The 22,370-nt window shown below is 40.7% G+C and overlaps 2 protein-coding genes across 3 annotated transcripts; both read left to right on the top strand.

The window, feature by feature from the left end:
* The first annotated feature begins 1,423 nt into the window (after window positions 1–1,423).
* On the top strand, window positions 1,424–5,968 carry LOC140305723 (uncharacterized). 2 transcript variants are annotated; one of them, XM_072384692.1, is made up of 8 exons: window positions 1,424–1,739; window positions 2,792–2,842; window positions 3,242–3,301; window positions 3,383–3,520; window positions 3,593–3,726; window positions 4,145–4,318; window positions 4,889–5,567; window positions 5,627–5,968. In XM_072384692.1, the coding sequence occupies exons 1-7, from the start codon at window positions 1,516–1,518 to the stop codon at window positions 5,521–5,523; spliced, it is 1,416 nt and encodes a 471-aa protein (XP_072240793.1). In that variant the 5' UTR covers window positions 1,424–1,515; the 3' UTR covers window positions 5,524–5,567; window positions 5,627–5,968. The 2 variants fall into 2 exon arrangements, with proteins under 2 accessions (XP_072240793.1, XP_072240792.1); XM_072384691.1 differs by having other exon boundaries at window positions 4,889–5,967.
* A 75-nt stretch (window positions 5,969–6,043) lies between these two features.
* Window positions 6,044–22,013, top strand: LOC140304880 (uncharacterized). Its single transcript, XM_072383688.1, has 15 exons — window positions 6,044–6,440; window positions 7,148–7,198; window positions 9,105–9,155; window positions 9,319–9,384; window positions 9,465–9,572; window positions 9,646–9,728; window positions 10,620–10,681; window positions 10,865–11,078; window positions 11,288–11,585; window positions 14,571–14,635; window positions 16,271–16,390; window positions 17,494–18,446; window positions 18,534–18,717; window positions 18,828–18,959; window positions 20,245–22,013. The coding sequence occupies exons 1-15, from the start codon at window positions 6,100–6,102 to the stop codon at window positions 20,934–20,936; spliced, it is 3,420 nt and encodes a 1,139-aa protein (XP_072239789.1). The 5' UTR covers window positions 6,044–6,099; the 3' UTR covers window positions 20,937–22,013.
* The last annotated feature ends 357 nt before the right edge of the window (window positions 22,014–22,370 follow it).

Below are 22,370 nucleotides of genomic sequence, written 5' to 3'. Positions count from 1 at the left end.
ACAGGATCTCATCACTCGCCAGCGTTTAAATACTTGTCAATACCCCAAATGCGTTTATGTGCAGCCTCCTGCTCCCTGGCGCATTTTATCTTTATCAACAGACCAACCAGAAATCACTCGTCTGTAATGAACAGAAGAAAAGTCATGCACTAAAACCACACTAACAAGGACAAGATTTAAAGAGTAAATTAGATCAATGTGAGGGCCCTCCTCAGGCAAAAGCTTCTGCTGATAAACAGCCGAAACACTTGCTGACCCTATGGTAGAACACTGGAGATTAGTGCTGAAGTGATTCCTTTTGAGACATGGTAGTGTAAAATCATCACGGCTATTGTAACATTCCCTTATAGCACATATAATATGTTTATGCTGTGATGTGTTAGTGTAGAGTTAAGATTGTCAGGACATCTCTGAATCTTGCCACCTGCAGAGGTTATCTGATCATTTCATGGGGGTGGTGGGTAATGGAGACAGACAGGGACAGAAGAGCTGGGTACTCGTTGGTGACTTCGTGATCATGGAGGAATCACCTGCTTTTTTTAAATGTCACCAAGATCAAGGAGATGGTGGCCAACTTTGGGAGCAGATCATGGAAGAGGAGGATATTGGAGGAACACTACAGGTGTTTGGTTTCCCTCATGAAACACAGACAAACTGGAGGACTAAGACCAGGACTGTGTACAAAAAGGGACTGAGCAGGTTTCCATGACAATGAAAGGTACGTTGTCAGATTGTTCGGCCCTGACTGTAATGCAGGATGATGCCTTTTCTTAAAAATGATTGATAAAAAATATTTTCATAATGCTAAATAATTTTATGCTGCTGATGTAATGGCATAATTAATGTTACTATTAATTAATATTAGAATTATTATTATTACCATTATTCATTACGAATCAATTAACATAAATAGTGATATTAACGTAATAATGAAAGCACACCCCATTTTACAGAGCAGAGTATATATTTGTGGTCAACATTATACCCCCAAGGAAAAAAGCGCTTATTTTTTTCTTCTTCCCTGATGCGGCAGGGGGTCCTGTTTTTGTTGCTGGTTCTTGATATCTGTTTGATGTGTGGGAGCCCTCCCAATGGTATATTTGCCAAATCTTTTTGGAGTGACAAGGTTTGAATAGAAAACTCTGATAAGCATGCCCTCACTCAAAGACAACAACGGTGCATCGGCTGCCTCCTCCTTAACGGACATGTTTATCTCTGCTTCAGCCTGCCTTCTTTTTGAGTTGATCTTCTGTTTTGGCGTTCATCTTCTGAGTTATGCTGTTGTTTTCTGGAGGTCTCTCAGCCTCTTCTTGTGGGTTGCTCCATCTGCTTCCTCGTTGCACCACCTACTGCTTCTAAAAATCGCATGCAACCAATCAGACTCACCAGGACCGTCTCATGCTAACGCTGCGCCACCCAGCCGCGCATGCGCTTTCTCACTCCAACTCAAACCCTGCAGCACGCAGCCTCGGGAAAACTTTTGCCAATATAGTGGCTGAGAAACATCCAATAGCAATGATAAAACTGCCTATTCCTCCCTTGCTAATAACAGCATACACGGCAAAGACGACTAAAAAGAAGCAAACCAACGACGAAAGGCGAGCTTTACATAAAGAGTTAAGTCGAGTCAGAGACAGAACAAGAGTCAATATCGGAGCAGCTTTTCCGAGATGGAGAGAGCTACGGAAACAGAAAATAATCAAATCAGACGCGGAGTTAGCCATATTTCTGCTGGACAGGTAAGTAACCCTGAATTATTTCTTATGCTTTTTATTTGTAAGGTGGTAACTGCATGGGTAAAAGCGTGAAAGTTACGTGACTGTTATATTAAAAAATGCATACTTTATTATGCAGCTGTTATTCTGCAGTCAGGCTAATGTTAGCTTGTTGCAGGACTGTGGACTAGGGGGCTGCATTGGGATTGGGACCAACTCAGATCTCGCGGGAGCGGGCCGTATGAACTTTGCCGCGGGCGGCTAAAGAAAAACATATTTAAAAAAAAGCTGCAGTGCGTAACTTCTACGTGTCTCTAAATATCCGTTTCACCCAAGGCTCTACAAGAGGAGACGATACAAGGCTGATTAAGCCGTTCGGCTCCTCTAACACCTCGCGGTATTTTTCTGTATTTGTTCTTTTTGTATTTGGTATCCTGTGACACATTCTACTCGGTTTTACCTGACACTGAGCCATACGTCATATTCAGGTGCCGGCCACATCGTTGTAATAACGCAGAAATCCTCTAGGGGGCGACATAGGTTATACACTGCAGCTTTAAGGTATTTTCCACCCTCTCGTTTTATTTGGATTATTTGTAAATTAGTGTTGCAGACAGTGGTGTAATGGTGCTTGAAGAAGTTGGCATACTCGCTCTCTTGCCCCCAATTTATAGAAGTCTCCCTCTGTGATGTGCCTGTGTGAACATCAGCTATACATTTTTAAAAAATGTATCAAATTGCTCGCCCATTCTCTTGAACACATCCAATGGTCATGTATGAACACAATTTTTGTAAACAAAAACATTAAGACTCAGCCAAACCATGTGTCAGTATCAATGAGTCAGGAGAGGCAGGTCGCACAGTGGCAGCTGTCATAGTCAAGTGGGCTGGAGAACGAATGAATTAATGAATGAATGAAACAAAAGGGTGAAAAAGAGACATGAAACATTCTTTTCCGATCATTTCGGAGCGTTTTGGCTCTAAAGCACAAATGAAAACGGCCTTGAGGGCGCCACGTTGCTGAATTGTGGGAGAAAACGCCAACACTTGTGTCATATTCTGTATATTTCTTGCAGGTATGATGCAAGCGCTTCACCTACGAAATCATTACCAGCTGAAAACAGGAGGTAAGATTGTGTTTATTTTATTTAAATTAGTTGACAGTAACATAATGAATTGACAGTAATACTCTTTAGACCTTTGACTCAGCTTGTTTCCCACCAATACGGAGCCTTCCTTCTTTTTGAGTTGATCTTCTGTTTTGGAGTTAATCTTCTGAGTTTTGCTGTTGTTTTCTGGAGGTCTCTCAGCCTCTTCTTGTGGGTTGCTGCAGGCTCATTTCCATCCTTTCGCAGCTCAACTACAGCTATCACAACTTGCTCTTGTTCCATTTCCTCCTTATTTTTCATGTCTACTAGCTTTTGAAAGATCTGATATTTGATAACATCCCTGACCCCTGTACGGTACCACATTTTGCCACATAAAGCTGGAATATGTCTGTCACTTAAATGTACATATTTTTTTAGAACGCCATCGACGGAGATCATTGTTGACATTGATAAAGAGGACTTGACTGATATTTCAGAGTAAGTTGTATGCGTGCACTTTATATGTGAGCTGCAGTGTGTTGAGTGCCATTGTGTAATGATTTTTGACCTTCTACACAGTATTGATCAGGCAGTTGATGGGATGTGTTCTCCAGCGGAGGACATGGGAGAAGTCTCAGAGGAAGAGGAAACAACAGAGGGGAACAGTTTCTGTGATGACAGTGATGATGAAGACTACATGCCTCCTTCGCATGTTCAGTAAGTTAACCAAGAGTTTTTGGTTCACCTAAATGTATTTCCTTTCTCATAGTTTTTTTCCCCTTCTGACAGAACGAGTAGTGTTGTAAAAGTAAAGAAAAAGCTGAAAGCAGTTCAGTCCATGAGCAAAGAGGATGCCGTGCCTGAAGCTCCCACCGAAGAGCCGGGAGGAAAACCAGCCGTGACGGATGAAATTCAAGTTTTCAGTGAGAACAGCATCGTCGGTCATTCTACATCCATAACTTTCTACCTCTATTTGAAACACCTCACACAGTAACCTCCAGTACATGTGTTCTAATCCAGGTGCAAACAAGCACTCACATTACTAACCTGCTCCGAGTCAGACCTCAAACTACCACCTGCATTATTTGCCACAAATTTCTTGGAAGTGTACATGTATTTGACGGATTGAGCTGATTCTAACGCTGAACAGGGTCCGTTTGTAATCCCCGGGCCACATTTATAAAGGAGAATATTCTTCCTCTTTTGTTTTAAATCATTTCATATGAAGTCATGGGTTCCTTTTTCGTGGTTTAAAAAATGCTTGTTTATGCAGCATATACCATAAACTCTCTGTGATCTGTTATTAACTGATTTATTTATTTATTTTCCTCTTATGTCAAGTAAAACCAAAGAAGAAATACATCTGTCCAAACTGTGGAAAAGAGTTGCCTCGCTATAACGCCCTGAAACGGCACCTCGTGATTCACTCAGGAAAAAGACCTTTCAAATGCTTCATATGTGGACGAGGATTCACCCAGGATGGAAACCTCAAAACACACATGAAGGTTCACAAAGGTAAGAGGAAGCTCTTTATTTTATTTTGCGATTGCTGTCTCTGGATTATAGCTTGCCTCACGATTGTCTGGTTGCTGCTGATGGACAACAACTACTCCCTTGATCCCCGTGACTCCTTTGCCTCATGAGCTCAGACTAAATGTTTTTATCTCATGATTCTAAGATATGACTATATGAAGAAAGCTTCTTGCCAAAGCTTATTGTATTCATTTTTACAGAACTGTACTTCTGTAAACTTACAAGTATATTCTACTTTCAAATGTGTTTTCTTTGCTTTCAGTGGAATAATCTTGTGTCCAAAACTGAGAATTGAATCATGGCTCAGGGACTCAGAACTTAATCAAATTGTAAAATATCTAAACATTCGTAGACCTATAGTTAACACAAAAAACTAATTCATCACCACCTAATGGGCTTTGGCAGCTTTATTTGAACATGACGACAAATTTAGCGTCTCTCTGGAAACTGTGGTCATTTTATGAAAAGTATTATATTTGTTTTAAATGCAAGTGTGACTAAGCCTCATCAATACACAGCTGTCTTAAATGATAAATGCTTTTTGGCTCACAGGGGAGCTGCAGAAGTGGACATTAGTTCAAGAGAAGAGGCAGCTCAATGAAGCTCCTGTCACCGCTCATATTTGTGGAGAGTGTGGAATGGACTTCCCCGAGAAACGGCAGCTGGAGGAACACCGCGAAAGTCACAAGAAGCCCTACGCGTGTCCTGACTGTGGCAAGACATTCAAAAGGGAGAATTCTGTTGAAATCCATCAGCGCATCCACTCGGGAGATCCCCCTTTCCGCTGTTCCGAGTGTGGAAGGACTTGCGGCACAGCGCATTCTCTTAAAAAACACGAGGCCATCCACACTGGGCAGAAGAACTTCCACTGTGACCAGTGTGGGAGGTCATTTTTGCATCACATTTACCTGAAATTGCACCTCAACACCCACACGGGAGAAAAGCCTCACCTGTGCTCGGTTTGTGGTAAAAGCTACTCCAGAGCGGGAACTCTTAGAAATCACCTTAGAGTTCACACAGGAGAAAAGCCATATACGTGTGAGAAATGTGGGAAAGGTTTCCGCTTCTCTCAGACTTATCAAGCGCATCTGAAGATTCACGACAAGAAGCCCAAACCTCCAACGAAACCTCTGGGGAGACCAAGACAGCAGTTGTTAGAGGGAAACCATCAAAATAATGTCATCTAGAAAAATACAGCAGCAAGATTTAGAATCGGTCTCTGATATACAGTGTATACATGCTGTTTCAATGAAAGCTTGTATTTCCTTTAACTGAATACATATATACAAGCTGTTTTATGTCTTGGATTGTCACAGGAATTTGTTAGGTTCCCAGACTGATGTAAAACTGTTGACTGTAATCCAATGGATTTGACCAAAAAGTCCACTCATGACACAAGATGAGATGATGGTGCTGCATCATGGACCTTTTTAAACATAAATTTTCATTATCCTTTCAATAGTTTCCATTGACAGTTCTCTCATTGCAGCCATGTTTCCTGCCAATCAACAGCTGCAACTGCTGTCTGTTACAGACAGACTCCTTTGTGTAATATCTGTTTTATTAGATTTTTCTCAAATTTAAAAAAGAAAAGCTGAATGAATATCTTCCAAGTGTGGAGGCTCCATAGTTTTTGCTCCCGGTGATGCATTACAAGCCTTCGTACCTTCGTAAATACATATATATGTACTTATGCCTATGATTGCACCACCTACTGCTTCTAAAAATCGCATGCAACCAATCAGACTCACCAGGACCGTCTCATGCTAATGCTGCGCCACCCAGCCGCGCATGCGCTTTCTCACTCCAACTCAAACCCTGCAGCACGCAGCCTCGGGAAAACTTTTGCTAATATAGTGGCTGAGAAACATCCAATAGCAATGATAAAACTGCCTATTCCTCCCTTGCTAATAACAGCATACACGGCAAAGACGACTAAAAAGAAGAAAACCTCCGACGAAAGACGAGCTTTACATAAAGAGTTAAATCGAGCCCGAGACAGAACAAGAGTCAATATCGGAGCAGCTTTTCCGAGATGGAGAGAGCTACGGAAACAGAAAAGAATCAAATCAGACACGGAGTTAGCCATATTTCTGCTGGACAGGTGAGTAACCCTGAATGATTTCTGTAGATTTTTATATGCAAGGTGGTAACTACTTGGGTAAAACCGTTAAAGTTACTGTAATATTCAAAAGTGCATACTTTATTGTGCAGCTGTTATGCTGCATTCAGGCTAATGTTAGCTTGTTGCAGGACTTTAAACTCTGATTAGTGGAGTGTTGTGGGCGAATAGTTGAGATTTGCTTCCCTTTTTGCAGTTTCTCCACTTTGGTTAAGGTATTTCCCACCCTCTCGTTTTATTTGGATTATTTGTAAATTAGTGTTGCAGACAGTGGTGTAATGGTGCTTGAAGAAGTTGGCATACTCGCTCTCTTGCCCCCGATTTAAACAAGTCTCCCTCTGTGATGTGCCTGTGTAAACACCAGCTATAAATAAAAAAAAAATGTATCAAATTGCTCGCGCATTCTCTTGAACACATCCGATGGTCATGCATGAACACAGTTTTAAGACTCAGCCAAACCTTGTGCCAGTTTCAATGAGTCAGGAGAGACAGGTGTCACAGTGGCAGCTGTCATACTCTAGTGGGCTGGAGAACGAATGAATCAAACAAAAGGATGAAGCATACTTTTCCGATCATTTCGGAGCGTTTAGGCTCGAAAACACAAATGAAAACGGCCTTGAGGGCGCCACGTTGCTGAATTGTGGGAGAAAACACCGACACTGATGTCATATTCTGTATATTTCTTGCAGATATGATGCAAGCGCTTCACCTACGAAATCATTACCAGCCGAAAACAGGAGGTAAGATTTTGTTTATTTTATTTTAATGAATTGACATTAACATAATGAATTGACAGTAATATTCTTTAGACCTTTAACTTAAGACCTTATTCTTATTCTTTAGACCGTTGTACGTTAAAGCTGGTCCATTAAGTGGTTTGATTTCTACGGAAGCCCTAAAGTGTCATACATACAGGGCTCTAATTGAACTTTTTTAATCACCAGCCAATCAGAATTTCCACTAGTCACATTTTTCCTGTGCAAAAGAAACCGATTATGAGAGCCACTGAATTCATTTGATCATTTTATTCACTAAAGCTTTAAATGAATCTTACAGTGAAGTTGGGAATGTATAAAACAATTATAATAAATGAAACTTAAGTACATACAAAAATTATCATAACATTTAATTTCTCATTAACCAATTTTTGGTACATAAAAATAAAAAAAACTTTTCTTTTTAGCTAGAAATTTGAAGATTTCTCTTAATGGGACCCTGAATATAGAAAAATGGAAATATTTTACAACTTTCTGAACATGTTTTAGTTCAGATAATGCACAAAATCATGTACAGAGACTAATTATGAGGCGCATACTGTGAAATGCTTGAATATGAACATTATGTAAAGGTTAAACATCGTCAGAGCTCTCTGAACTGTCTTCGGACTCTGAATACTTTGAAATTATTACTTCCCACCATGAAATGATTTGTTTTGCGTTTTTCTTTTTCATATATTCGGCAATCCTGACAGAACATTACGTTGCTTTTGTGATCAGACCCGAGTTACTCACAACCAGTTAGCCATTTACAGTTAAATTTCCTTTTTTTTTTTTTTTTGCAAGGTCCAATATCCTCCTTCTCCCCTGTCTTTGGGAGGCATATCCTTTCTCGTCACAGCCGGCTGTCCCAACCATCACCACATCTTGTTTGTGTTTGTATTCGTATTTGATGCGTTCCCATAGAAATCGTGCTCAAGCGTCCCGCAAAATAGATGGTGAAGTGTAGACAGCGAGTGAGTTTTTTTTTTTTTAATACACGCAAAAATGAATTTTCACCCACATTTGGCGGGTGTTAATTTAGAGCCATGATACATACATACATTTTATGCTACCTATTTTCTCGTGATAACGAGATAATTATCCTCTGTTTTCTCCGTCTAGTCTATTGAATAATTGCAGGAAACATAATTTAGTGAATGTCAGAGGAGCAGGAGAATATCGTTTTGTTTTCTCGAGATCTCAAATTAATTATCTCGTTATCACGGAAAAAACGGAGGAAAAATATCTCGTTAACATGGGAAAACGGAGGAAAAATATCTCGTTATCACGGGAAAACGGATGGGATAAAATATATGTATGTATGACCCTTTAGGGCTTCCGAAGATTTCAGTATCGACTGCGAATAATTTTTTCTTTAATCTGAGGACATTTTGCATTTATAAAGAGGAGTTTGTTTCTGCTCTGTTTAGGCCATAATGGAGCCACGTAATAAAACTTCTCCCCAACTCTACAGTTGTTATTTTCTTTCTCCTTCACATGATAATACACTGGTCAGCCATAACATTATAACCATCCGCCAAATATTGAGTAGGTCCTGATTATGTGCTTCTCACAGATAGGACTCTCTTTTTTTTTTGTCATCCTACGTGTGTTTGCATCCATTCAGCATGCAGAACAGCAGGAATGCAGCAGTCATGAATACACCTGCACATTTCTTGGTGTGACATGTCAAAAATGTCTGCTGTGAAAAGGTCTTGGAAATTTTAACTGACTCTGGTCATGACCACTTATTTCTCACACAGATAATAATCACGAGTCAGTAACATTTGCAGTCTGTAAAGCAGATGGATTTTGGTCAAGAAAAGGTGTGACCAGGAAGAAAGCGGTGGCGTTTTAGTTTTTACTTTAATAAATGTGTCTTCTGCAGAGAAGATGACTTTGCAAGACAGTGTCTGGATTTCCACGAGGAGGAGGAAAGGTATGTTCTTGGTTCACACAGTTGAGCTTGAAATAATAGTTATCATGGTGGGCCTTCACATAGTCATTAAAGGTGTTTTTAGTCAATTCAGATATATGAGAAAACCTTGTTTGTTTGGGGTTTTTTTTGCCACTGAAAATGTACATTTCTGCATTCTTTTTAGAATGTCATCAATGGAGATCATTGTTGGCATTGATGAAGACGACTTTAGCCATACTCCAGACTCAGAGTAAGTTTTTGGCGTGCACATTATATGTGAACTGTGACGTGTTGAGTGTTATTGTCTAATGCCTTTGACCTTCGACACAGTATTGACCAGGTAGATGATGGGATGTGTTCTCCAGCAGAGGGCACAGAAGACATTTCAGAGGAAGATGTTTCAGATGACGAGGACTACATGCCCTCTTCCTGTGTCCAGTACGTTCTTCACCAAAAGCTTTGTCTCACAGAAAGTGAGTTTTCTGTCTCATTGGGTCGTCTCTTCCCACAGAACTGATGGTGCCATCACAACCAAGAGGAGCCTGAACGCTACAGTACAGCAGCCACCAGCGATGGACCAAATTCAAGTCCACAGTGAGAACATATTTTTCTCACTGTTGTTTTTTTATTATTTTTCTGTCATGTTGACATGCATAATTTGAAATATAGCCCCTTTATAGTGCTCGCAAAGAAAGATATTTAGGAATGAATGAGGAATCTAATCAGAAACATAAATTGCTGTCGCAGTGGATAAAAGAGAATGACTTCTCTTATCTCACAGCTTGAGTAAAGAAACTGCTCCAAGTCTTTAATCAGCTTATGCTGACACACCTTACTGATATCACTGGTGCTCGTTATATTGATAGAAACTATGTTCCTTAACTATTTAATGATCAACTTTAACCAGCCTCGGTTTCTGCAAGACTTTCTAGCTCTGACAATGATCCCATTCTCCGTTCTTGGGCTCAGGGATAAGTAAATAAGTTTTAAAATGTATTTACAGACAGCAGCGTCTCATGTGGACCATCTGAATCTGACAGAAGTGCCAGCGTGTGGATAAAAGGGATGCGGGGGATTAATTTTACCGGTCTGCACAGCGACTGTAGCTCATTCTCGGTCAAAATGTTTTGGGCTGACTACTCGAGCAAAATTATAATAAACACTTTTTCCGAGAAAGTCTTAAAATACCAGAAACGTGTACATGTGCAGAACCCAAAGCTAAGAGGGTAACCCATGCTGCTGCTGCTGCTGGCAGTGGGAACAGAATTAATCACCTTGTATGGGCAGGAATCTGCATTTAAATAACCTGCATATCTGTGCTGAACTTTGTGTAAAACCTTTATAAATAACCTGTGGGTGGTATATCAGCATTGACTTAAGACAGTTGCTGTAGATTTGGTGTAAGCTATATTACTCACTTATTACTGTATGGCATCTCCACATTTAATGACCGGTTTGAAAAGTTTGCTTCATTTATTTTTACAGGAAACATGTCTTATCATCAGGTTGGGAACCAGGAAAAAAGTCCAGCTGAGAACTTCAACCAGGTGAGTAAAACAGTAATTGTATCCAATTAATGGGACCAAAACCTGAATGCGTCCATCTGTGCAGCAGCACAGCGCCAGGTGTATTGTTTCAGTGTTTGCTTTAAGTGAAGCTAAATCACCAACTTGCACTTTGTCTAATAGTGTCAAGCCCAGTGTTCTTACACATGCTAAACATTTGAACAGAATAAAGAGCACTTTGAAAGGATCTCGCCGGCAGAGCGGCCCTCCTGGCCTTCGGGTACTTCCTCTGTACTTCCGTCGTCTGAGCTCGGGCGCACCCCAATGAAAATGCACGTGAACAAGGTGGGGGCAGAGGTAAAGCACCGCGAGACACACAGACCTGGAACACAGGACAAGAATCCCAGCTCAGCACCTGCAGGGGAGTTGGACTCAAAAGGTGAGTGTCACCTTATTTTCCCCTTATTCTGTTTGCCATAAAAGATAAAGTAGCTAGATATCTGAAATCATAGATGTTTGCTTTTGCCATTTTTATGCCCGAAAAGCATTAAAACAAAGGAAAATATTTTACACATTATAGGTAGAATTTGACTCCATGCTTGTCTGTATTCTCACTAATTCTTCACTCTTTTCTTTCCCCCTTTTAAGGCCCTTCTCTTAGAAGCTCTGAAGATGCCAGCGAACACTCTCCTCATGACTCTCAGGAAACGCAGCCTGAGGAGCCAAAACCGAATCAGGGGCCTCAGACACCAAAGAAGAGCTACGTCTGTCCGACCTGCGGGAAAGTGTTCTCCCAGAACCAAGGCCTGAAACGACACCTCGTGATCCATTCAGGAAAAAGACCTTTTAAGTGCTTCACGTGTGGAAGAGGATTCACACAGAGCGGAAATCTCAAAACACACATGAAAGTTCACGAAGACCAGAAGAAGCTCCTGGCGTCCTCATGATCGTTTGCTCGTTTCTGTTCGCGTTTGTTGCACCCTTTGTGCTTTTCATTGAAATGCTCGAAACTGTTCCTATTTTTCCACATAAGTAAAACAAACTACAAAGATCTGTTCCTGTATTTTCACTACTCAGTCTACAAAGTGTTGTCTCCTAGTTTTAAAGTCCCTCTCTTGGCACGGAACAGACCACTTAAAACTCATCTGTTCATTAAAAATACTTTTTTAAAATTCCTTTTCATTTTTACATATTTTTATTTTTCCTTTTGTCCCTTTTATAGCTTAGAAAAATCGAATTTTGTGTGCAGGGATCTGTGAACATACTTACATACTCATACTCACCTCACGCCGCCTCTGCATTTGTGAGGAAGCCCACCCACAGACACTCACTAGATCTCCTGGAGATCACTCCGTGTGTGTGCTTAGATTATTCAAAAAGAAACTTGGAAAAAAGAATGGAACTGGAGTCTCGGATCCATGTTCGTGGACAATTTGGAGACGGAAATCAGTGAATCAGACAGGCGGTGAAATGAAAACGGATTTAATTTTATTTCACTCATTATTTTGATCAGATTTGCTTTATCAATAGCATTTAGTAGACTTTACTCTTCGTTTCTGGCCTCAGTCTCCACTCAAACTGTTTTGCAAGGGTTTACTGAGTTTAACATAATTTTGAGTTAGCGCTAACTAGTCGACATACTATTTATTTTTTATTTTTTTAAATGGAGCAAACTACAAAGTCATTGCAAGGAAATATCCGTCAAATAAGCAGGACATATTTGCATCCGCCAAACAATGAAATATAAGATTAATTAAATAACTGTTGTGTAAAATGACAGTTTTTAACCCAAACCTATATTCTGATGCGTTTGCTCTGATAGACATTGTCTTAATGGTTTTATTGCAACACAAAAAGGGACAAAGGTCTGGTAGTTATTTATGTTGTGTTGATTTGATGTGTGTCAGTGTATTTCTTTCTGAGAGTCCACCACACTTTGGTGGGTTCCAACAGCTTGTATGGGGCCAAGAGAGTGGGCCTCACATGTTTAGAGGGATTTTTCAAGGTCAAAACTTGATTCGGTGTTCATATTAGCATAAGTTTAGGTCTAGGCATTGCGGAGGGCTAGAAATACACTGTGTGTCAGTGGTGGATGACCACAAAAATGTAAACAAAATGTTGGCAGTCAAGGAAAGATTCTCAGGACAAAATGGATTGTTTTTCTTTCTCTCTCTCTCTCTACAGTAAAGTAATAAGAAAAACAACAATGATAATAACAGTATCTTGACCCATTTGGACTGGATTAAATGAGGGACCAGGTTACTAGGAGGACTTGTCCTCCTCTTTGTCTCCACAGTTTTCACTGTCCCAGTTGGCTCATTGGCTTCACCTGTAAAGGTGTGGGCTTAAGCTTTTCATTCAACTTGTATCTTTTTATATTGCGGTCCTGATTGCTTTTATACATTTATTTTCCAGCTGTTGGGATTTAACTTTCAGATCACTGGCCAAATTAGTTATCTTTCCCTGTGTATAACAACACCTGACAACAGCTTTAGGACACAAAGGACACAAATTGGTTTTTTTCTGGATTGTTTGAATTTTTTTTAAATCAAGAAATCATACTTTCATGTCAAAATGGTATGCCACTTGTGTTTAAAATCACAAACAACTTATCAACAGCTGGAGCCACTTCACTGGTGGTCCACACATGGCTGATGATCAGTTCCAAAGCACCGTTAAGTGCTTCCAAAGATAAGCTATAACATCATGAACCTCTAATATCAAGTAGGTCTCCCTTTTCCCACCAAAATAGCAATGAACATGAACCGTTCAATCATGATATTCACAAGACCGAGGGAAAGTTGTGGCGTCTGCAGCAATCCTTCAGTAACAGGTCACTTAAGTCTTGTAAGTTTCCTGGTAAGGCCTCCTACGATTAAACTTGTTTGTCCAGCTCACCCCATGCATTATCAACTGGATTAAAGACCTGGAGACCATGTGAACACCTTGAACTTTTTGTGTGAGTAGACAACGTCTCATGTGGTATGTATGCAGGTCGACAAATACCTGCGCAAAACATGACATAAATTTGTGCTAACGGGGCTTTTATTGTTACTTAAAAGCCAACCGGAAGTTCCGACCCTGCTGAAACTCAGCTAGCTAGCAACTCAAGCTGGAAAGGTTGTCATCCTGCCCAGACGTTGATCTCACATAACTCATTAATTTGTTTGCAGTCATTTTATGCACCGTTTCAACACAGTAAGCATGAGCCTTATAGAGATGTAGAGGTACCGCCACGTCGTTTCAATAAACTTCAGTCGAGAGACTTTTACCCGAGGGAAAAATCTATGCAGAGGTTGGTCCAACATGTCTATTGTCTGTTGTTAAGCGTTAGCTAGCCGAGTTAGCGAATGTTTTTAAGGACTGACACGGATTTTGCAGGAAAATTATAATTTTCACCGTGGCCCTGATGATGAAGCTCTCAGAACTGCTATTTAAAGTTGTTGCATATATCCCGTAGCTGTGGGGATGTTTGGTAGCTAATTACAAAAATCACCATAGCTAATAACCGCCATATCAATGGCTAGCTGGCTATCAACAGTCCTCCCAGAGGTGGAGGTAGACGTTGACCAGATCGGTGGTCACCGCCGCTGCGTCACGACTGAAACATCTCATCCAGAGGTCAAAAAATGAGTGTAGAAAATATTTGCTCGTGTTGTCATGATCTTAATTGGAAACCAATTTAGTCTGACAAGGGTTTCGAGTGGTCTGCTAACTCAAAGTACAACCAATGCGAGACTTAAAAGGATGCAACAAAATGAGTCCCTCCCAGCTAATGCTGCTGAGCCAACAGGGCTATTCAGCTCATGAACATGTTCGTTTACCTGAGTGCTTCACTTTGAAATCACTTGGAAAGCACAGTTAGTCGTTCTGCCTTAATTTAATCACAGTTACCACTCAGTTGTAAGGAGAACTTTCTGTATGCTTTTAGGATTCAGCCCCTCAGCACAGCATCCTCCCTCTCCTTGGGGAAATGGCCACTGGATGTCCTCCAGGGTGGAGGCACTGAAGTGTAACTGATTGTTACAGGTGGATGAATATATTGCTTGATGCAATCCAGTGTTGGCATTTGAAATTGAAAGCAGAACCAGGATGGAATTAGTAATGAATAAGCTTTGAATATTGATTACTACAACCCTGAATATAATACAGGGGATGAAATGAAATATAGACATATGCATGTGTGCCCTGCTTTATGTCTGTAACATGGAATCGCTTTTAACAGAGTACACAGCCTTACGTCAGCCGTATGTCTGGCCAATTTGTATTGTGTCATGACTTATAATAATAAATGTGAATATTGCAAATGCTGCCTATTACTTTCCTGCTTCTTGCTTGCAGAGGCAGGATTTGGGTCGTTAGAAGTTCCTGTGATTAATCTTTCTCTAGAGATGTAGAGCTTTGTAAAGAAGCTTTTTCTTGAAATTTTCTTGGGATCAGCAAAAATTGAAATCTCAAATGAAAAGCGGTAAACGGGGTGAAGCTCCTGTCAGAAATTACAATCCACATGCTGCGGCCATGTTTTAGAGAGCACAACACATGACTGTTTTAAATATGTAAAACAATGGCCTGAGGCAGTGGGTGGATATGGGTGTGAACAGTTTATTGCATTTGGCTAACCCTTGATGTGACATAATTTATTACTACACTACTTTAAAGGTAGCTTTGTTAATCTGAGTTTATGTTATGTTGGTGTTAGGGCTTTAATGCACTTGTTGTTGGAATACACAGCAATAACAGGGTTTTGCTACCACTGAGAAACTGGCCCATGGTATACTATCACTGAAACCAGCTACTGATCTGGCCAATGATACGCTAGCGCTGGGAACTGATTGGCAAGTTTTTGGAAATGAGAAGGCGACTGTTGGCCCAGCTACTAGCTTGGCTGGTCCTCAGCATGCTGAGGCTTGCAGGGAACTATGAGGTATTGAAAAGTCAACCAAAGTTCTCATCTCTGTGTTCAAATGATCTGCCCCTAAATTTATAGTGCGTTGAGTTGTTAACGCAGCGCTCTGCGCTGTTTCTGTTCTTTAACCATAAAGATGGAAATCCAAAAGTACTTGAAGCTCAGAGGCGCCGGCTTGTCCACAGTTATGCAAGCGTCAGCTGACTTTTTATTCCCATCCAGTCAGTTGCTGGCCATGGTGTGCTAACAACCAGCTTAGACCTTAGCTCAGCAACGGGATTCTGAATTAAACACATAAGTAGCTGCTTTCTCATTTCCCACTGCTTGTCTTATCGTTGGCCCGATCAGTAGCTTGCTTTGGCATAGATGTGGGCTTCTTCGACTTCTCAATAATTTTTAAATTTGTCCCAATTGAAGTGCCATAAAAAGCTGATTTTTATAAAGAGTTAAATATAAAAGTTTAATATTTCAAGCAAGATTCAAAGTTATATTCCCATATTTAACAGTTTCAGTGCAAGAAGAAAGTCAAGGTGGAAAATTTAGCGTTCTGTGACTAAATACCGTTGTGCTAAGGCAACGATTATTTTTCATGGAGCTAAGCAGCTGCTTATAGTTGATGGTAATCGTTGGGACAAAGTTTGAATAATAATAAATACTTAATTGTTACATTAGTGTGTTTTTACTGAAACATACTTGTCCATCTTTCACTAGGTTGTATATTTAAGAGATGGGCTCTGAAAACCCAGACAACTTCGAACCCGCTGTCATCCACGCTGATGAAGATCACCAAGAAATAGGGGGCTTAATCAACTCAGATGGTGAAGAAGTGGATTTCTCAGAGCTCAGTGAGTGCCTGAAGTGTGTCTGGAAAACTAAAGTCTTTCAGTGTTTGACAGAATGACTTTGTTGTTTGTGGCGGTCAACAACGAAACATCGTACAAGATAATGCTGAACTTTGTTTGCTGTGTTTGTCGTACATCATACTGGAGTTTGAGTTTTTTTCCTTCCAACATTACAGTGTAATTGTTTTCAAGTATGTTTAGCAATGAATGCTGAGCCTAAATGTAAAACTTTGCACCCTCATTCATAATGACTAAATAGAGCAGCCTGTACGGGTATTTCCTGTCTAGCACGCCATTCTGTATCTGATTAATGTGCGAATGCATGGATGTAAAATACGTGTATCTGACAGTGAGCTGGGTTTTTTTTTTAGTTATCCAGAGTAATCCCTCTTTTTGTCACCAGTCCAGATACCTAAATTTAGGAGGATAAAGATAAGTGTGTGCAGTACAAATATTATTTAGTCATTTTGACATTATTTTGTACTAGAAGCAAAGATAATATGTTTGGCAAATTTTCAGTGTGCCATCTGTATCCTATCTATACTCAGATAGTTTCAGAATGAAACAAGTAACAATAATAAACAATACTGAGTAGCAAGCAGTAAATTTAACTGAAGAGATATTGATACTCAGTAAACTAACAGATTCAAATGTTTATGTTGGGCTGAGTGTCGTTTATCTGGAAAAATAGTTTGGAATATAAATTGTGCTCTTGACTTGTCATTTAGCCAAATATTTAGTGACAAAAACAGATCCATCCTGACTTAAATTAGCATCCCTGTAAATACATTGGACTGAAAATGGTTAATGGACTATACTGATATGTAGCGCTTTGAGCGTTTTTACACTACATCCCACATTCACCCATTCAGCACTGACACATCAGTGGATGCATTTGAGGCAATGTGGACTTTAGTGTCTTGCCCAGGGACACTTGGACATGTGATCCTGGGAAGCCAGAGGTCGAGTCACTGACCTTCTAAATGACAGACGGCTCCTCTATGCCTTGAGCTACAGCGTTGAAATTACAAGATTTGTTTTGAAAAAAAAATGTGCTCAACTCTTTTTGCAAACAGAATTAAGTGCTCTTCTTTGTGTTCAAACAGGCGTGAATGCTACCTCTGGCTCTGTACCCGTAGAGGCCCTCTCAAAGAAGTTTAATCAAAGTGAGAATGAAAAACCAGCGTCCCTTCACAGTTGCTCGGTGTGTGGGAAAGACTTCCCTTACGCCTCTAAACTTCAGCGCCACTTACGTACCCACTCGGGAGAGAGGCCCTTCCCTTGCTCCATGTGCGAAAAGAGATTTCCAGAAAAGGGGCTTCTCATGATCCACGAAAGGGTCCACACTGGGGAAAAGCCATTCCCATGCACTTTCTGTGAGAAGAGATTTGCCAGTCAGGGCGAGCTCCGGCTACACCGGCGGACACACACCGGTGAGCGGCCCTATCACTGCTCCATCTGTCTGAAGAGCTTTTCTCGTCACTGGCACCTGAAAACGCATTTAGAGGCCATGCATTCGGAGGTCGTTGCGGGCTTTACGAGGAAGAAGTTCCCTTGTTCAGATTGTGACAAGAGCTGTAATTCAGCAGCCGAGCTGAGGGATCATCAACGGACTCACACTGGAGAGAGGCCCTTCCAGTGCTCGTTCTGCGACAAGCGGTTCGCCCTGTCAGGTACACTTGTCAGACACGAGCGCCTGCACACTGGCATTACGCCGTACCACTGCTCCGACTGTGGCAAGACATTTGCACAGCAGTGGACCCTTACTACTCACATGCGGACTCACACTGGAGAGAAGCCATACAGCTGCACGCAGTGTGATAAATCTTTTGTTGCACCAGGGGAGCTCCGGAGGCACACCAGGATTCACACCGGAGAAAAGCCGTACAGCTGCACAGACTGTGGGAGGCACTTCTCACTAGCAGGAACTCTCAGAAACCACAAGCGGTCATGTACACAGAGCAAGAACGACTCTGTTACTGTTGTCGTCTCAGGAGAAGATCAAGCTTCAGTGCATGAGTCGTCCCAGCGAGATCTGGCCAGCAACGTCACCAGTAAGGTAGTGACGATACACAGCAGTCAGTAAAATCTGTTTCTCTTATCTGCTGTTTTGCCTCAATTTGTTCTTATGATGCTCTATTTGTAGGTGCCTGACAGCCAGAGTCTGCCAGTTGCTGCTGAGCCCCTCTCCTCAGAGGGCCTTAACTGTGTCAAAGCAGCTCAACCTGAAATGAACCCGAAGGAACCGACAGACCAGCCGGAGCATAGCGTTTCCACTCCTCATATGAATGTAATAGTAAAAGAAGAGGAAGAAGAGGAACCATTATGTGGTACTTAAGCATGACACTTAAGGTTTCCTTCTTACTCTGCACTTGATGCAATCGTATGTGTACCTTCAATGATGATGTTTAACGTGTATGTGCTGGTGTGCTTTTCGCAGAAGAAGAAACTCCGGACGTGGCTTCTGGTGGTGAGGACAGCACCATGCCAGAGGAAGCTGAAGATTATCACCAGGAAAGCAACACAGAAATAAAGATTACAGTAAAAGAGGAAGAAGAGGAACCTGTCAACAGTAAGAAAACCACCAGACAGCAGATGCTGATATGCATTTATTACACTGAAGATGTTGATTGTGCTATTGCAGTGTTCCCCACCGAATTACCGTAAATTCTGAACTATAAGCCGCTACTTTTTTTCCCAGGCTTTGAACTCCGCGGCTTATAATACGGTGCGGCTAATATGATTTTTTCTTTTTTTTTCTTTTTTCATGCTGCCAAAAACATTTTGCCTCGTAACATTAGACCAATAAAATGAACGAATAGTTCACAGTGGTCCAATGAAATTGTACGATAAATCAAACACATTTAAACTACTAAATTATTGTAAATCGGTCTTTTGTACTCACCTTCAACATGGAAAACGAATGAAGAAATGCATATGATGCAGCTTTTGAATTAAAGGCGAGCAATCTGAGATGAGATTGTGAGAGCGACAACAAAGAGACTGAAGTGAGTGACAAAGTTTTGAGGCAGTTCAATTTGGACACTGAAGAAGATGACTTTGATGGTTTTAGTGCGCAGGAGGAAGATGAAGAAGGTTATCAGTGACTTTTCCTGGTAGGCTACTGTCTTTTTTTATTTATTTTTTTACCAGCCACTGTTCGTGGGAAAAAAAGCATTTACGTCACGTATTTGTGCGTTACGGATTGGTATTTAAGTTGAAACCCTCTGTGTTACAGGCACTGTTCGGAAAGAAAAAAAACCATTTGCAGTATGTATGTCTGCATTTAATTAAAAGTTTAAAAGTCCTCACGTGACATCTTTCTGTGTAAATATCTCATACTACAATGTGGAGACCCGGGGCTGATAATCCGGTGCGGCCTATACATGTACAAAATGGATTTTCTTTCTAAAAGTAGAGGGTGGGGCTTATATTCAGGTGCGCTCTGTAGTCCGGAATTTACGGTAAATTATACTTGTGGTGGCCTGGAAGAACATGTACCTTCAACCATAGTAATATATTTAATTGTTTATAGCACATAAAGAAAGTGACAGAATATCATAATTTTTCTCTTCTTTCACTCACATTGAAAGGAGGAGACCAGCTGTTGGATCTTAGCGAGAGGAATGTCGTCTCATTCTTGTATGATATAGGATTCTAGCTCATCAAGAGTTCTGGGTCTTCTTTGTCAGATTTAGCATTTCATAATAGCTAAATGTAAAATCCCTTTTACAATTTAAGTATAAGGCGGATCACTGAATCTGATACCTACCTGTTTTTACCCCTGCAAGCAGCAGGTTTGTTGATTTCATCTTCATTGTCACTGAATAGCATCTTTCAACTCTTCCCATCCACAGTGTCAAGAGTGGATGCTGATCACATCACAGGTGGCGAAAAAGACAGTCTTCCAGCATCACCAGTGCAAAAAAAGTGTAATAAGATTCTGACAAAGAGCTCCTATTGCTGTGGGCTCTGTGGAAGAGACTGTCACAAGATGTCAGCGCTTCAAATTCACATGCGAATTCACTCGGGAGAGAAACCATACCAGTGCACTCTGTGTGGAAAACAGTTCACCCAGAAAGGCCAGCTCAAAGGTCACTATAAAGTCCACACAGGTGAAAAGCCGTTCTCCTGTCCGGATTGTGGCAAGAGCTTTGCCCACTCGGGCGCCATGAACAGACACCGGCTCACACACACGGGGGAGAGGCCCTACCACTGCTCAGTGTGCGATCGGAGCTTTAACCAATCTGGCCGCTTGAGGGAACATGAGAAAATTCACTTTGGGGAGAAGTTTGACTGCCCCGAATGTGAAAAAAGTTTCACACGTGCTTCAAGCCTCAAGAATCACTTCAGGCTCCACACCGGTGAGCGGCCGTATGGCTGTGACATCTGTGGGAGAGGGTTCAGCCGCTCACAAAGCCTGAGGCTCCACAGACGGAAGCACCAACAGATTCAGACTGAGTCTTCAGTCACTCTGCAGAACGATGACTTCTCCCACAGTGACGACAACTCTCCAGTTAATATGTGCATCACAGAGAAAAATGACTAATGTATTTATTATTCACTGATATGTATTGTTAGTATTACTGCAAGACTTAAGTCAGTAAAACATGAACCTGACAAGTGGAAAGTAAGGACCTACATCTGTGAATATATAACTATTAAACTCGTATGTGGTCGTTCACATGAAAAATATTCAAGTCCCAGGAAAGTGCAGACAAGTTAATGAACAGAAACATGTCAGATGAGGCCGGGCAAAGTACTCAAAATGATCAAATTCATATTTCTTCCATCACAAGTTTCAGAAGATCTTTACTAATCACTGGGAACATGAATAGTAGAGGTCATATTGACTCCGAGTTCATTCCTATAACTGAACAGAATTATGTTCGACTCTCGCACCCACATTTAGAGTATTATAGTAGTACAGATAACTCTTTCTAAGGTCTGTGATTTCACTTTGTCTATGCGGTATTTGTCATCAAAAGAATTGTGTACTTGGACATTGAACAGATAACTGCGTTTGATTTAAGCATTAAGTTGGCCATTAACCCATTCAGACCTAAGGCTTTGTTTTAAAAAGTCTTTTTAAAAAAAAGTTTAAGAACTTAAAACTGTCCATTAAAACCATATAATTTTCTGCCTCAGAAGAACCTAAAAATGTGACATGAAACAACCGGAAAGGGGTAAACATTTAGCTTTTATTGTCAATGATATATATTCAATTTTAATAAAAAGAATAATAATCTGTATGTCTATATGGCACTGCAGTCATTGTATAAGCACATAAACAATTAATTAAGTCTGAATGGGTTGAGCAGTTAAAAATCAGGTGAGGCTGAAATTCAGATTCTAATGTGTCACCAAAGCAGTTGTTGTCGGAGTGGGAATCTAGTCTGAGCTGTTTTGTGCAGCAGTTGTGCAACAACCATATCTGTTTATTTTTAGATTCACATGGTTTTTAAAAGCTTCAAGAGGCCAAGGAACCCTTGTGAGTAAAATTAATCGTATTAATGCTGTGACACGAAGGAAATCATTTAAAGCCATGGAGATGGTAAATACTGTTCTGGTTAATGTATGGGATGTGTTAAACTGAACAATAAAAAAAATACATATTAAATGATTAGCTCGTGATCATAGGAGTGCAGATTTATTCTTTGAGCGAATTTCTGGCTCATTTGAAAATATAAAATAATCAGTCACTTGACTGGACATGCTTGGCAAACCATTTAGTGGAAACAAGTAGAAAAATCATGAATATTTTCATCAGGACAGTGAACCACCACATCTCCAGGGTTTCAACCAAGAGGAAGAGTCACCGCAGCAGCCAAAATCCAAGTAAGATGGTTTGTGACGAGCTGAACGTCAGTCGTGAAAATATATGGACTGTCCCGACAAATTCAGCACCAACTTACAAAGAAAGCATTGTTTCTTCAAAATAATGTTTCCACTCGGGGTGCTTTGCGTGGAAATTAAAAAACAT

Source organism: Leuresthes tenuis, unplaced genomic scaffold, assembly GCF_036924035.1.
Source record: "Leuresthes tenuis unplaced genomic scaffold, fLeuTen1.0.hap1 SCAF_4, whole genome shotgun sequence".
NCBI lineage: Eukaryota > Metazoa > Chordata > Actinopteri > Atheriniformes > Atherinopsidae > Leuresthes > Leuresthes tenuis.
This window is presented reverse-complemented; position numbering and strand designations above follow the sequence as displayed.

Coding starts and splice junctions, on each gene's coding strand:
- LOC140304880 (XM_072383688.1), top strand. CDS start 6,100: ATGCTAATGCTGCGCCACCCAGCCGCGCATGCGCTTTCTCACTCCAAC. Junction 9,385..9,464: donor AGCCATACTCCAGACTCAGA/GTAAGTTTTTGG, acceptor CCTTCGACACAG/TATTGACCAGGTAGATGATG. Junction 18,960..20,244: donor AGAAGAGGAACCTGTCAACA/GTAAGAAAACCA, acceptor TCCCATCCACAG/TGTCAAGAGTGGATGCTGAT.
- LOC140305723 (XM_072384692.1), top strand. CDS start 1,516: ATGATAAAACTGCCTATTCCTCCCTTGCTAATAACAGCATACACGGCA. Junction 1,740..2,791: donor GCCATATTTCTGCTGGACAG/GTAAGTAACCCT, acceptor TATTTCTTGCAG/GTATGATGCAAGCGCTTCAC. Junction 3,302..3,382: donor GACTTGACTGATATTTCAGA/GTAAGTTGTATG, acceptor CCTTCTACACAG/TATTGATCAGGCAGTTGATG.